General features: G+C 39.6%; 1 protein-coding gene across 9 annotated transcripts in view; it reads left to right on the top strand.

The window, feature by feature from the left end:
• CAST (calpastatin) overlaps positions 1-15,613 on the top strand; it is a 123,849-nt gene that overhangs the window by 11,670 nt on the left and 96,566 nt on the right. For all 9 annotated transcript variants that reach the window (XM_043464599.1, XM_043464600.1, XM_043464598.1 and 6 more), the window contains exon 2: positions 5,320-5,382. In XM_043464599.1, the coding sequence (XP_043320534.1) occupies positions 5,320-5,382 (63 nt within the window). The remainder of the gene's footprint in view (positions 1-5,319; positions 5,383-15,613) is intronic.

The raw sequence follows: 15,613 nt of genomic DNA, 5'->3' as shown, positions 1-15,613 counted from the left end.
CTATGCTTACCAAATATATAGCGATGCCAGGAGACAGGAAACAGTTTGGAAAATTCTTTTTGAAGCAAGACCAAAAAGCCCTTTATCTGATATTTTATCTGCCTCTGAACGCCTGTCACTCTTGTTCTTTCATGTGTTTTCATCTTAGCTGCTGGCTTCCGGGGCCTTATCCTCCTAATGAAATGTCTCCTGCTTTAGGGCTGGCATCCTGCACTTCCTGTCTTTGCTCCTGTCCAGCTCCTAAAACATCCTAAAACAGGATGACACTTTGCTGTTGTGTGTCTGATTAATTTCATAAAAAAAAAAAAAAAGAACAGTTTTAGAATAGGAAGGTTTTATCTGGGTTTTGTTGATTTTTTGCTTTGTTTTCCGTTTAGAGCATTGGATTAATACTTTCTTGATGGGCATCAAAATTTTCAGCTAGCTGTTAACTAGCCCAATCTCTGGCCTCCAGACTGTAACCCACACATGTAGCTGACATGTAGTGTGACTGAGGAGGACCTCACGTTTCACTTCCTATTTCTTTATCAATAAAATGAGCTGTCAGTTGTGTCCCTAGAGTTTTTTACTGAGATGGCAGTCAAGGAGACCACAGAGAGGAAATGCCCAGCGCTGGGCTCACAAAGGAGATGCTTAGAATGTGTGAGTTTCTTTCCACTCTTACAGAAAAGTCCTTCCTGGATATTTCAGGTTTGTGGTTCAGTTCCTGACTCCTTCCCTTTTCCATGTTTATCTCAGCTCATCCCAACCCATCAACTACATGTAGTGATAATAGACAAAGATTTCTTTCTTCACTCTTTGAGACACTTGCTGCGGGTTCCTAAGCTGGATCACATCTGAATTGTATAATGTCCAAACATTTATTTCACCAGTGGAATGGAAAGTATATGGAAAGTACACAGGTATTCCATGAATTTAGAAATCATGCCCTTTGAGTCTCTCTCCATGAAAAGACTTAACTGATTTTATATCATTAGTAAGCTACTGAATGGACTTCCCTGGTGGCTCAGACAGTAAAGAATCCGCCTGCAGTGTGGGAGACCTGGGTGCGATCCCTGGGTTAGAAAGATCCAGATCCCCTGGAGGAAGGCATGGCAACCCACTCCCGTATTCTCGCCTGGAGAACCCCATGGACAGAGGGGCCTGACGGGCTACAGTCCCTGGGCTCGCACGGAGTCGGATACGACTGAGTGATTAAGCACAGCCCAGCACAAGCTACTGAATGTTGAATAAGCTCCAAGAAATGCAAGGCAGCACTTCATTTATGAAGTTGTTATTTACTGGAAATTGAATGGCATTAGGTCATTCTTATTAATTCTCTTAGAGTTTTGTTAGAGTGAGGATGTATTGTAGTTACAGAAGGAAAAGTCCTCAATTTAAGGACATGCTTGATAAAATGTTTAGGAGTAGTCTCAGGATATCTACAATTTATGTTCAAATGCTGGTACATATACAAATATATGTAGATTATGTATCTGTCCATTATATGGTAACAATAGTTAATAGTTGTTGACTCTAAGTGGTGGGACTATGGATATTCATTGTATTTTTCTTTCAACTTTTCTATATGTTAGAAAATTTTTATAATAAAAAGCCAGGTTAAAAAAACTGGAAAAATAATCCTTATAGTTCCTAAAAAATGTGATTTTCATTTATATTATTATACTTACTTTATTGAGAGCAAATGTTTCTTTTGAAGTTAAAAAACACCAATTCTTATAGTACATAATTTTTATAATATGTCATTGCAAGTCAACATTTAAAAAAAAGTATTTGCTTTTTTAAAACCTCATTTTGTAAAACTTATTTATAATAGACACTTTAAGCAAAAAAAAAGCATTTGCTATATATATATATATACATATATATATATATATACACACACATACACACACACATATACATCTACATCTCCCTCTCAAACTATTATTTGGAAACTACGTAATTGTTAGGGATTTTGAGCATTTCAGTGGAAGCAAATAACTGATGATGTTGGTTAATCTGGGGGACTGCAATTTTGAAACAGCAGGGAATCAACTTCATAAACATTTTATAGTGAGATATCTATCTACCTTTGTTTTAAAGAGAAAAGGCTGTCTGCATGTTTACCATAGGGTAAATCATAATATATGTTTGCCACCCGAGCGTGAAGCAAAGTGGGACCTTGCGGAGAGCATGGAGCCTTGCCCAAGACAAGAGCGAGTTGCCTGTCTGTATTCTCATTTCTAAAATGGGACTTCACAGGTGGTGCGAGTGGCTAAGAACCCGCCTGCCAATGCAGAAGACTCAAGAGACGTGGGTTCAGTCCCTGGGTCGGGAAGATCCCCTGGAGGAGGAAATGGCAACCCACTCCAGTATTCTTGCCTGAAGAATCTCATGGTGAGAGGAGCCTGGTGGGCTACAGTCCATGGGGTCACAAAGAGTCGGACACTACTGAGCTAGTAAGCACATTTCTTACGTGGAGTAATCGTACTTCTTAAAAGTAAATGAGGCAGTATGTTCAGTGTGTTTAAACAGTGGATATTGTTGGTACTATATATTACCTACTGGTGATAAGAAATGAATGTGATGTCATGGTTCTAAATTTACCGGTTCTGAAAGGAGACAATTTGAATACATTTGTGTCATGTAGACCCATCCCTCTCAAATTCTGTCTCCAAACATTGAATAATGCTTCCCTTTTGCTCACCAGTTATTCTTAAAACTTATCAATTGCCATCTAGCTCTGACATATATATGTAGGCTTTTAAATGGCTCTTGTTTTTTCAAGATTCATTAATTACTCAATACCTACTGCTCTCTAGTATGGACAAACTCTTTTTTTTTTTCTTTTACATACATCACATCTTCTTTATTCGTCATCTGTTGATGGATACAGGTTGCTTCCGTGTCTTGGCAATTGTAAATAATGCTGTAAATGTAAACATGAGCATTGTTGTTGTTGCTAGGCTGTGTTCAACTCTTTTGTGACCCCTTGGACTATAGCCCGCCATGCTCCTCTGTCTGTGCTTCCCTCATAGCTCAGTCGGTAAAGAATCTGCCTGCAATGCAGGAGACCCGGGTTCAAGTCCTGGGTCAGGAAGATCCCCTGGAGAAGGAAATGGCAACCTGCTCCAGTATTGCCTGGAGAATCCCATGGACAGAGGAGCCTGGTGGGCTATAGTCCATGGGGTCGCATGAGCAGGACACAGCTTAGTGACTAAACCACCACCACCTCCTCTGTCCATGAAGTTTCCCAGGCAGGAATACTGGAGTGGGTTACCATTTCCTTCTCCAGGGGTGGACAAGCTCTTGACTAGGTCATCTGGGTGAAACAAACCCTGTAGAGAGCTTCATTCACCAAGATACTGCTGTCTACCTACTTTTCTGTGGGCAGAAATTCATGAGAGGTTTCTGTTTGGGGAAAAGTTTTCCATTTGTGAAAGTGATTTCTTTCTAGTTTTTATACAAAGAACTACCGAAAGATTTCACCCACATGTCTAATATTGCTTAGCCTTTTTATTTTACAAAAATATCTGTTGATATGATTTAAAGAAATATTATCTTGTTTCATTTATCATAGTATGTGCAGTGTAGTTACTAAGTCATGTCTGACTCTTGTGATCCCATGGAGTGTAGCCCACCAGGATCCTCTGTCCATGGGATTTTCCAAGCAAGGATACTGGAGTGGGTTGCCATTTCTTTCTCCAGGGGATCTTTCCAACCCAGGGATCAAACCCAGGTCTCCGGCATTGCAGGCAGATTCTTTACAGACTGAGCCATGGGGGAAGCTCTTATCATAGCATAGAGACAATAGATTTACAGTCAGAAAACCAGCTTTGCAAGCTTTTCTCATTTACTAGGTGTATGTCTTTGTGAAAAGCACATCACATGACTTTTATTCTTAATTATTTTAATCCATGAAATCATGTGAGTGTCTTTTATTGTATCAGATAAAAATGTATATGAAAGTGCCTTGTAAGTAATAAAAAATGGTAAACATTATTATTATGTTATTATTGTCATTCTTTTTCATTTGAATAACTTAAGTGACCTGCATATCCAGGTTTGATTCCACTGTATGGAACATGATGGGGTTTTATGTTTCAATTTAACTAAAGGTTATTGGGCTAAGACCCAATAGTGAGCTTTTCATTTTCTTATATTTATTTAGGTTCCTTTTCCCACTTTCTTGCATATCCCACTTGTACAAGAAATAAAGCAATTCTTTGTCCCTAATTTTCAGAAACATAAAATATTTTCATTTCTCAAAAAAAATTCAAGAATGCAAACTCCCCTGTTGGTCCAGTGGTTGGGAGTCTGCCTTCCAGTGCGGGGGGTGTGAGTTTGATCCCTGATGGGGGAACTAAGATCCCATGTGCAACTAAGCCCCACCCCAGCAACTAGAAAGGCCACACACCTCACCTGAGACCCAATGCCACCAAAAATAAATAAAATAAATATTTTTTTGAAAAATTCAATAATCTGCATGGCTTCTTTTATCTTATCAAACCAAATAAACTACTTGTAAACTACTTGAAGCTTTTATATACCACATAAAAATACTTCCTTGCCAATGCAGGAGATATCAGAGAAAGATGTGAATTTGCTCCCTGGGTTGGGAAGATCCCCTGGAGGAGGGCATGGCAACCCACTCTAGTGTACTTGCCTGAAGAATTCCATGAACAGAGGAGCCTGGTGGGCTGCAGTCCATGGGGTTGCAAAGAGTCAGACAGGACTGAAGCAACGTGACATGCATGCAAAAATACTTCCATTCATCACCAGTGTCCTCGTGAGAAAAACAATTCTGATTCAGGACATAATGAAATTCTAAAGCCACAGGTAATGAGCGGTGCAGGTATGGTCTTCCCAATGCACGCTTTATCTTTCTGTGTTGGTAAATAGACAGACAGAACTCCAGAGAATTTCCTCCCTTGAGTTCATGCTGAACTGAGGCTTAAGTAATGGCTTTGGCTCAACATGGTCCTCAGACATCTCATCTCCATGAGGAACCAGATGTCGCCTATGCTGGCAATTTGGGCTTTGAAATTCCAGGAGGCATTTTGTAGGAGACAAGATGCCGCCTTGGCACCACCATCAGATCTATGTCTGGTTAATTAGAGACTTACTTTCTGCATCCCAAATAAGTGTCTGTAGCTTCCCTTTATTTTTGAAGGTCACCTATGTCAATGGAGAATTATTAACAGGTCTCAGGAGGAAGATTAAAGGTGTCCTTGTTTTTATAGTCTGTATATTTAGCCCTTTGGGATTAAAGTCACTATTATATTATCTTGTATCACCTCCCTCTATTAAACGTTATCTCTTTTAATATTTTTACAGCATGTCAGTGGAAAAACCAGTGGATCGTCTTCCAAGTCAGGAGAAAAGAAAGGATCAGATGAGGTAATTTCTACAATACTGAATTTTCATTTTCTCTTGTTTTTAAATTGTGAATTCTATCATGAAATAAATAATGAGGTCACCAATATCTCCTACTAGAATGTTGGCAAATTTAGTTTTAACTAAGAGCTGCTTCAATGCTGCAAGTGGAAATCATTAAAAATAAATAAAGTGTTCCTCAGAGAGGAACTATTTCCTCTAGAAATAGTTTTCATTTAGACATAGAACTCAGTTATTTAGGGTGTTGTCTTTATAGGAATTGGTGAATCTTAATTGTTTTTTTTTTTTTTGGTAAGCGAAAACATACAGAAGGGAAACCAAATGCTATTGTTGAAAAGGAAATCTTTTTTTGTGAGAGTCATCGTGAAAGGAGAACAGTGATAACCTAGATGAAACCAGTCATTCAGGTTCATAAACAAAAGGGAGAGAAAAGGACTATTTTTATTTGGTTCCATCCTGTGGAAATACTAGTGAAAGCAAGCCTTACTTTGAGATGGGTTGTCTTTGAGTCCGTGAATTTCTCCTTTCACTGAACGATATCCCATTATGTTTAGTATCAGCATCGTCTGGTCTCCATGGAAGGGTCGTGTGAAAGTGCTAGCCTCTGAGAGGGTCCTAGGCTTGCTTCCTTTTGCTGCTTTTTACATTTGAAATCTCAATGGAATATTCATCTTCATTCAGTAGAAATAATTATCATCATTCACCCCAGTTTGTAAAAGAGCCAGGTCCTGAAAGATACCTGGAAATTTAAAAAGCATAAAGTAACCATTTTATTTTTCTCTCTTATTAACATGCTTCCAGAAATTAGCTTCTCTTTCTGCTTATTTTCTGCTGTTTTGAAATATTCCTTATATTTCAGTATATTCAGTATGATGGAAGCCATTATGACTAGAACTTACTATGAATTCTACACTAAGGTTTAGTCCTCAGCTGTCTACTATTGTTTCCATTACCAACACCCAAGTCAGTATAATTTAGATTATTTCTTACCATGCAAATCTGCAGTGAACATTTTTGTATCCATGGAAGGAAGATTTCTTTACAAAGTAAAAATAAACTTTTATTAAGGTTTTACCCTGGTTCTAGGTTAAATTATTTAAACTTTTTTTCCACGGGAACAAACCAACTTTTACTAGCACAGAGATCTATGTACATAGTATCACTCAGTTCCCCTATCAATACTACTCTTTAAATATATTCCCAGATAAGTTATCTATCAAATAGGTTTCCTGTTGAATAAAGAGACAACTTTGTCTCTTTATTGTCCAGATCAGGAAATAATGTTTTTAGATGTTATTCTTTATGTTAATATTAATCAAGTTTAAAATATTTGCACAAGAAAGGAAATCTTCCAGTTCAATCAAGTGGATAGTGACCTAGTTCTAAGAATCCTAGTTCTTAGAGGATTATTCTCAACAATTACATTTTTATGTGGAAGCTTAAATATTATGTCTTAAATGTACAGCTATCATTAAGGCAACAGCTGCTCACCCAGTATTAGATCTCTTCTAATATCTGGACTATAAAATGCCTCATTTTCATTTTTATTAAGGGCTTGGGAAAATTGATAAGGAGTCCTGTTATCAGTACAACTAGAGGAGAATTCGAAACTTCTGTGTCTGTGTGATGACTGTGCTTGCAGTTCTTTGAAACTGAAAGGCTGAGCTTCCATCTTAGGAGAAGAAAAATTTTTTTTCTTTTTATCAGCAGTTCAAGCAAGTCTGACTTTGTTTCATAACACGTCTGGGAAATTTAGATTCACAGCTCTTGCGTTTGTGCCAGAACCTGGTCATCTGGGTCTGTTCTGCTCCACCCCAGCTGGCTGACAGAGAGGAGAGCCGGGCTTTGCCCTGCTCCCGTGACATAAATCACTGCAGAGATTCAGATAGCCTGAGACTGAAGACTGCTTACTATCTCGCCAAATTCTGCCCATATCTGTTTGATAGGGTGGACGGATGTGAGGGTGGAGTCATCTAGTGGTCTAGTTATAGTTCCAATATGGTCTGTCTCCAAGGAGTCTCTCATTCTTTATGTCATGGATGACATATTATGGCCCTGGAGGCAATTCAAGGAAATCGTCCATTAGGCATTATCTTTACTCTATGTTCGTGATTATAAAACCACGTGCACTCTGGACTTGTCATCTGCCCTCCTACCACCACAGCCAGTTACTATCCTCTTCAATTACTAGAGAAAGATTTCCTAAAACTGCTTCTTTCTCACAAATGCTTTCTTATCTACTGTTCTGTTGAACAAGAAGTAAGATTAAGAACCTTAGTTGCGGGTTGGGGGGGGGGGGCGGGGAATGGGCGGGGGTTGGTTATCCATTTTCCAACTAGCATTTACCTCCAAAGGGTAAACAGCTTGTTGTCCCCAAGCATATGCAAACATACTGGTTAAGCTTCCAAGGACTAACCCAGGCTTTTGAAACAAAGTCAGTTTGAAAATGTGCTTTCTCTGCTCAGGGGTCCTTCAGTGCCTTTCATTTGGAGGTGCAAGAAAAAGCGTACAGAAAAGGCTTCAGGAAGATTTAACCAGGAGTAAAAATGATTAGGATTAGACAAGAACCATTATAATATTGTTATAGGTAAAAATACCTGGGGATGAATGCAGCTGTGTGAATTTCAGAGTTCTTTCTCTCCTGCTACCATAAATGGTTTGTACTTATCTTGAATATGACCCCTATACACCCACTAAGTGATCCTAGGATGTCTGCAGTTATTTTAATAGACTCTTGCAACTAAAACATCATTTGTCATGTTGCATCTGCAATATAAATGCTTGAGGATGGAGTTGAGTAAGTTTCTTTGAAAATGTATGTTTTGTTGTTTGTGACAATCGTTAAGAACTTAAGTCCTTCTCAGGTGTAGCGGCACTGTAAGACCAAAAGTTGAATGGACTAAAAAAGCCAAAGATAAAATGACTACAGAGTAGGAAAAAGAAAAATGAAAACATTTAGCAGCACCTTTAAATACAGTGGAACAAAGTAGCCTTTCCAAACCTGCAATCAAATCTATTTAAAGTGTTTGACTGCCACATGTGACCACCCTGGAGGAGTGAGCATCTTAGCAGCATATTTCCATGACGTCCTGAGGAATAGAATTTAAGACATGTGATGCACACGATCTCACAGAGCCTATTTTAAGGACTTCAGATTTAATAATGGATATATTTTTATGGGCAAAGAAAGGGAGATGTATAGAGTTGAAATTGTGCCCTAAAGATATTTGATAAATTCTCTTTACCATAACGGAGAAGGCAATGGTAACCCACTCCAGTACTCTTGCCTGGAAAATCCCACAGACAGAGGAGCCTGGTGGGCTGCAGTCCATGGGGTCGCTAAGAGTCGGACTCAACTGAGCGACTTCACTTTCACTTTTCACTTCCATGAATTGGAGAAGGAAATGGTGACGCACTCCAGTATTCTTGCCTGGAAAATCCCAGGGACGGGGGAGCCTGGTGGGCTGCCTGCCGTCTTTGGGGTCGCACAGAGTCGGACACGACTGAGTGACTTAGCAGCAGCAGCAGCTTTACCATAACAGCTTTGGTGGTATTCTTCCCCTAAGTGTGTTTACCTCTCCTCCTTCTAAAGTCCATGAATTACCCCAACATTTTAAAATTTCTTTCTAACATACTCTTTGTCTTGATGAGATTAGTCTTTTTTAATCACGAAAGTAATACGTACTTGTGAAAAGCAAAAGTATTACCCAGTCTTACCACTTAAGTTATAACTGCTACCACAAAATTTTGTGTGTACTCTCAAATCGTGATAATATTATATGTTCATAGTTATTATATATACTGATTTTTGTAGCTTTATAATAATGATGTAGCTCTTATGTATCATTATTGAAACATATTGAAACATATTTCAATATGTTTCTTCTAAAGAAAATTTAGAAGGTATCAAAAATTTTATAGAAAAAAACACTGTCATCTAGAATTCCAGCCCCTAGAGAGATGGCCACTATTTCCATCTTTGAGTATCTTCCTTCATCTTTTTTCTATGTGTATTAGTGTTAGTCGCTTAGTCTTGTCCTACTCTTTGCGATCCCATGGACCACAGTCCACCAGGTTCCTCTGTCCATGGAATTCTCCAGGCAAGAATACCGGGATGGGTAACCATTCCCTTTCCCAGGGGATCTTCCCAACCCAGGGATCTAACCTGGGTCTCTTGTATTGCAGGCAGATTCTTTACCATCTGGGGCACCAGGGAAGCCATATTTTATGTTTAAGCTGAGATAACAAAGGAACATTCCTAGACTAAAAGGGCCTAGACTAAAGATGATAAACAAGGTGCTTTGTGATAGATAAATATTTTCCAGTTGAAGGGAGTCATCATTGTGTGTGGCTTTTAAATACATGGGGTTTTCCGGGTGGCGCTAGTGGTAAAGAACCTGCCGGCCAAAGCAGGAGATGTAAGAGATTCTGGTCCCACCCCTGGGTCGGGAAATCCCCTGGAGAAGGGAACCGCAACCCACTTCAGTGTTCTTGCCTGGAGAATTCCATGGATACAGAGCCCAAAGAAGGGCCTGGTGGGCTACAACCCATGAGGTCACAGAGTCGGACACGACTGAGCGACTAACGCTTCCACTTTTAAATACATAGAAAATTGTATTTAAGTGCCTTGGCATTTCATATAGTATTTAATCTGGTTATTATTTTGTGCTGTGTGTTTGAGAGAGGAAAACATGTTTCTTGTTAACAAGTTTTCTGGGACAGTGTTCCCGCCAGCAAGTGATAAAGCCGTCCTTAGCAAATTCTGGAAGAGTGCCACAGCAAATGTTATTTTAAGGGGTGTTAAGTCATTACAATCTCTTGTCCATTTTAATTGTGGGGACTTGACTGTGCTGGACAAGTTCATGTCCCAGTGCCAAGAAGGAGGCCGCACTGAAAAGGTGCCCCAAGGGCAGTCCCCGTCTGTCTTACCTGGAGATCCAGACTCTGTTGGGTGTCCGACTGGGAAGGCTAAACTCACTAAAGGAAGTTCCAAAATCCTTTTCAATGGCAGTTCCAATTTTTTTTTTAATTCTAAATTTTGATTGTTTTTTCCATTAACTAGAATATTTTTAGGATAATTTATTTTTCAGTGAAGGCACATGGGTGGCGATTTTCTGCGTCTGTGTGGATCCTAACCATGTTTTTCTGCTGGCCTCACTCAAGATGCTACTACAAAATTGTACATTTTGGGGTAACAGTTTTGTTCCCTTAAAATTTTGTACCTGTTGCTCCATAGTTTTCTGACATTTTGTGCTATAAAAAAGATAACTGAGGGAGCCTAATTGTTATTTATTCTTAGAGAACTTGTTTTTCCTGCTTTGGTCTATTGGTGATTTCTTTTTCTTTTATTCTGACAATTTTAAAAAATTGCCAGGATGTGCCTACATGCGTGTTTTTCTATTAATTTTTCCTAGAATGTCTATTATTTAATTATTGCTCTTATTTCAGTTTCTCTTTAAACATGCATGTAATTCTGAGACCAGACATTCATTAGTCGCCTGCCTCAGTGTTCTCTTTGACCTTTACCTTTGTATTCTGCGACAGTTTCTGAAGTTTATCCCCCATATATTTATTTCTGTCATCTAAATTCTGCTCCATGAAACTTCCAATACAGGTTTAAATTTTGCCTTTTTCCCCTGTTGCATCGTAGCCCTCTCTAATCCAATCTTCCCACATCTCTGTCTATGTTTCACTCTGTTATTTTCCCATCTCTGTTTTCTCTGCGTCTGTGGCTCTCTACCCGGGTTTCACAGAGGCAATGCCATCTTGTTTCCTACTAAGGATGCAGACAGTCTTCGTTTCTGAAATTTTCTCCTTGTAGTGTATCATTTTATGAGATTTACTGTGTCAGCCTTCAGGAAAACGGCGTCTTTCTTGCCTGTTTTCCCTTGGTTTTTCATCTTCTTCACTTATCTGATTAAATGTCTTTTTTTGGAACTCAGGCAAGGCCTAGGAGGCCAAAGTTTTTCTGCAAACCAGAGGCCGGTGGAGGAGGTGGTGAGGGGGTGGGAGGTGGTCCTTCCCGGGAAGCCTCCACAGGGTCCTGCTCAATTACCGTCAGGGTGGAGATTTTACCTCAGTTTTGGCAGTTCCCTGACTTCCTTTGTTGTTGAGTCAAATTGCAGCCTCTTCTGTGAGAAGATGAGTAGAACCTGCTGTCGAGATTATTTTGTAGCAGGAATTCCCGGGGTGGTCTCCTAATGAGTCTCTTTTGCGTCTTGAATCTAGTCTCCCCTTTGCGTCTTGAATCCAGTCTCCTCTTTTCTAGCCTCCTTCGAGTATAACCTGTGAAGTAGGCTTTTTTTCATTGCAGATTCTGTTCTGTTTGTTAACTGTGTGTAGTTCCTCATGAGTTTCAACAGAAGGGCTTAAGGTTTAGGAATTCGGAACGTCGGTTTAGGAATGTCTCCTCTTTTCTGGAATTTCTCAGAGTGGTTTCTGGCGCAGTTGCCTCTGTGTGTATGTCATCATGACGTACTTCAGGTATTGCTTGCCTTTCAGCGACTGATACTTGTTTACTTAGGTAACAGAATCTGTATTTTCTTATGTGGAGCCTGCCATATGGGTCTTCACGAGCCATCTATGGATTTAAGTTCGAAACCTACGGTTAGAATACCAGCCATTATGTAGCCATTCAAACAGCCTGTTTATCTGAAGACATGTTTTCAGGTTGAATTCTGAGAAAAACGCAGGGAGTTTCTCAAATTCAGGACAAAAGCTCTTTGCCATCTTGAGACCACGGTGAAAGCATCTTCTTTCTCACGCGCTGTGGGAGCGTTGAAAAGCCACACTGCCAACCCAGTGAGCCCGCCCCCAGTCCACGGGGCCCACGGAGGCAGCATGCTGTAACTGCTGAGAGCAGGCCCCGGACTAGCTGGGTGTTCTTAGGCGGATTACTTTGCCTTTCTAAGGGCACCTTTCTCATGTGTCACATGCAGACAGTGACAGGTTCTACATGAGTTAATGTGAAGATCAATGAGACCAAGCAAATGAAGTGTCTAAAACAGTGCCTGGGACATGCGAAGGTGTTGGCTGCTATTATTATTATTATTACTATTGTTATTATTTTTACTAGGCAATGAGGAGAACTTGCTTGGCAATAAAGATAAGCCCCTTATTGCTTTAGAGCCAGGACTCAAATTCTTTTGTTGGCTATATATTGCCAAGCCTTTCCCATTAAAAAAGGAAGGAAGTTTGGTAGTTCATTAAGCTTAGTAGTCTTTTTTGTTCCAAAACAACTCTGTAACACCCAGAAATAAATGCCAGTTGCTAGAAAATACAGTCCCTCTGTAACCAAGAGCATGAAACTAATTTTGCATTAAATTAAGAATCTGTGATATACAAAATGTTATATAAGTAGTAGGGAGTGACTAATAAAAATAGCTATTATTATTAGTGCACTTCAGAGTAATGAGCCTAACTGCCTAAGATCTTAGGTCCTACCAAAATTGTCTCTGAAGACTGTACCTTATAGCATAGGAAATTAGAATTAAAGTTAAAAAAATCAAAGAAATTGAATGGAAGTTAAATTTCTTGACTTTAGATCTTAAGTCCTGAAAACCTGAGGGACAAATCAATTAAATATTAATCCTGAAATATCCTGTTTTAACATTTATATTTTTTTCAGTCTTCTCTCTAGACTTTATTAGCTTCTAAAAGATAATGGAATGACTGATTCAAAAGGGAGGATGACCTAAAATTGTGCCCATAGCACAATTTATCATTTAAGGACTGAATATGTATGATTCTTGTCATAAAGTCAGTAATATTTTACCATATACCAATGTACATAGTACCTTATTAAGACCTTCCAAAAATAGTTCATTGTGAAGTCAAAACCTCTTAGCAAGGTGACATCATAAATTAGTCTTTTATATTTCAATCAGCATTATTACAGAACGCTTAGTAAATGTGTAGAGCACTGTTCAGTTCAGTTCAGTTCAGTTGTTCAGTCGTGTCTGGCTCTTTGCAACCCCATGGACTGCAGCATGCCAGGCCTCCCTGTCCATCACCAACTCCCGGAGTTTACTCAAACTCATGTCCATTGAGTTGGTGATGCCATCCAACCATCTCATCCTCTGTCGTCCCCTTCTCCTCCTGCCTTCAATCTTTCCTAGCATCAGGGTCTTTTCAAATGAGTCAGCTCTTCACATCAGGTGGCCAAAGTATTGGAGTTTCAGCTTCAGCATCAGTCCTTCCAATGAATATTCAGGACTGATCTCCTTTAGGATGGAGTGGTTGGATCTCCTTGCAGTCCAAGGGACTCTCAAGAGCCTTCTCCAATACCACAGGTCAGAGCATCATTTTGTTGGTATCATAAAAATTTATTCTAAACTTTGTTCCTCTTCTCCTAGGACATTATGTGAGATTATGCAGTATTTCTCAAGTTTAAGCATGCCTATGAATCACCTGGAGATAGTATGAAAATTTCAGACTCCTGGGCCCAGATCAGGGTGTAATCAGGCTTTCAGTATTTTTACCGGTCATCTCAGGTGACTCTTCTGACGGTGGTCTTCTGAGCACATTTCGAGTAACACAGATAATTCTTACAGAGCACATAATGCAGTTCCTGAAAAATATGAGCTTTTCTTCCTTTTTTTCCTTTCTCATTTCCTTTTCGTTTTAAAACGCCTGCCCACCCCACCCCATCCCTCAGCCATCTCCTGTCTCCATGTCCTGGGGACAGCGTGGCTCTGAAGCACATTGAGGGTACTGTGGTTCCAAGGAGTCATTGGACCACACGGGAGGCTTTGGTTGCAGGGAGAAATGCAGAAATGCAAACCCTATTTCTTCCTACTTCTCCTAGGACCTCGTTCCTTAACTCTCCCCTCATTCCTTTTGTTGTTGAGTCACTAAGTCGCGTCCCATTCTTTTTTTTCTTTTTACTCCTTATTTAATGACTCCTCTTTAGATGACGTTTCAGTTTAGTATTCCTCATGAACTATTTAAAAATATTTCTTTTGAAGCTGCTCAAGCTCCCATTCATCTTCCCTTTTAACCCTCACTGCTAAAATTCTTGGTTGAAATAATTGAAGAAGAGAGTGGGGAGAAAGAAGAGAGAAACTAAAAGCAAATGTTAATCAATGGCTGCCTGAAGGAGGTGGGAAGGAGAAACCAGTGATCGAGTCAAAGAAGCAGCGACAGAAGGGGTGGGGAGCCTGGATGTGGCCGGCTCGCGGGTGGGAAGGCCGGAAGGAGCATCTCGGCTGGTGATAGACCCGCGACTGGGGCCTGAGGGAGCTTTCTTGTTTGGAGATTGGGATATTGTCAGTTCACTTGAGAGCTGTTTCTGTTATGAGCCAGAGGCTGCTGAGTCAGTGGAGATTCTTCACTGATGACTCTTCTTCCAGTGTACGTGCATTTATATAGTGAGCATCAGATAAAACAAAATGAAACAAAAGATTAAATCAGTGTTTATTTACACAGAAAGAGGTAAGTATTGTCAAGATATATCACATGGTACAGATTTCTTGGATTGCTTGCCAGGTGTTTATAGCTGAATGGATTCTTTTATCAATTGACCAGTATCAAATAAGAAAGACTTTATTTGGGAAGAGCTCAGGAGTGACTTCTACACATATGTTTATCTTAATCATTAAGACTGTGGACTTTGTGGTTGGTTTTTCACATTAAGGTGGGCACCCCTGTTCTCTTTCTTCTTCAAATCAAGTCTCTGATTCCTAAGCAGTCTCATTTGAGCTCAAGGTACGTAATGTTTGGACTTCAGTACCTTCCAGAAATATATCACTCTGAAGTCTGCAAAATACAGTTTCAAAGAAAACACTTTTCTTACAGGAAGCGGAGAGCTAAAGTGATCTCATGTTCACATTCCAATTTTGGTTTCACTTAGTGTTTGGGGTAAAAATTACTTCTCTGATGCAATTTTGTTACTTTTTTTTCCTGCTTACCTTCTTAAAACACTGAGTTTACTTAGTAAAGTCTGAAACCGTGCATCTGTTTCCCTGAAAAATGAAAGCTGAATATAAAGTTGAATGACTAATTTTTAAAATAATGCATTTAAAAAATAATGAGGGTTCCTTCTACCAGTTATATGGTGAGAGGTTGCTGAACTATTTGTTAGATAGGAGCTGGTGATAACTTTAAAAATAGGATTCAGGGGACACCCAGTGGTTAAAAGGAGGAAATTCCTCCTGAGGTGCAGTGTCCAGTTGGAATAAGTATTTCTTGTCTCGGCAGTCAAAATATTGACACATTGCTGATTTTGACTTTCTGA

This window comes from Cervus canadensis, chromosome 4 (genome assembly GCF_019320065.1).
Source record: "Cervus canadensis isolate Bull #8, Minnesota chromosome 4, ASM1932006v1, whole genome shotgun sequence".
Classification (NCBI taxonomy): Eukaryota; Metazoa; Chordata; class Mammalia; order Artiodactyla; family Cervidae; genus Cervus; species Cervus canadensis.
Note: the sequence above shows the minus strand (reverse complement) of the source record. Positions and strands in the feature narration are given on the sequence as shown.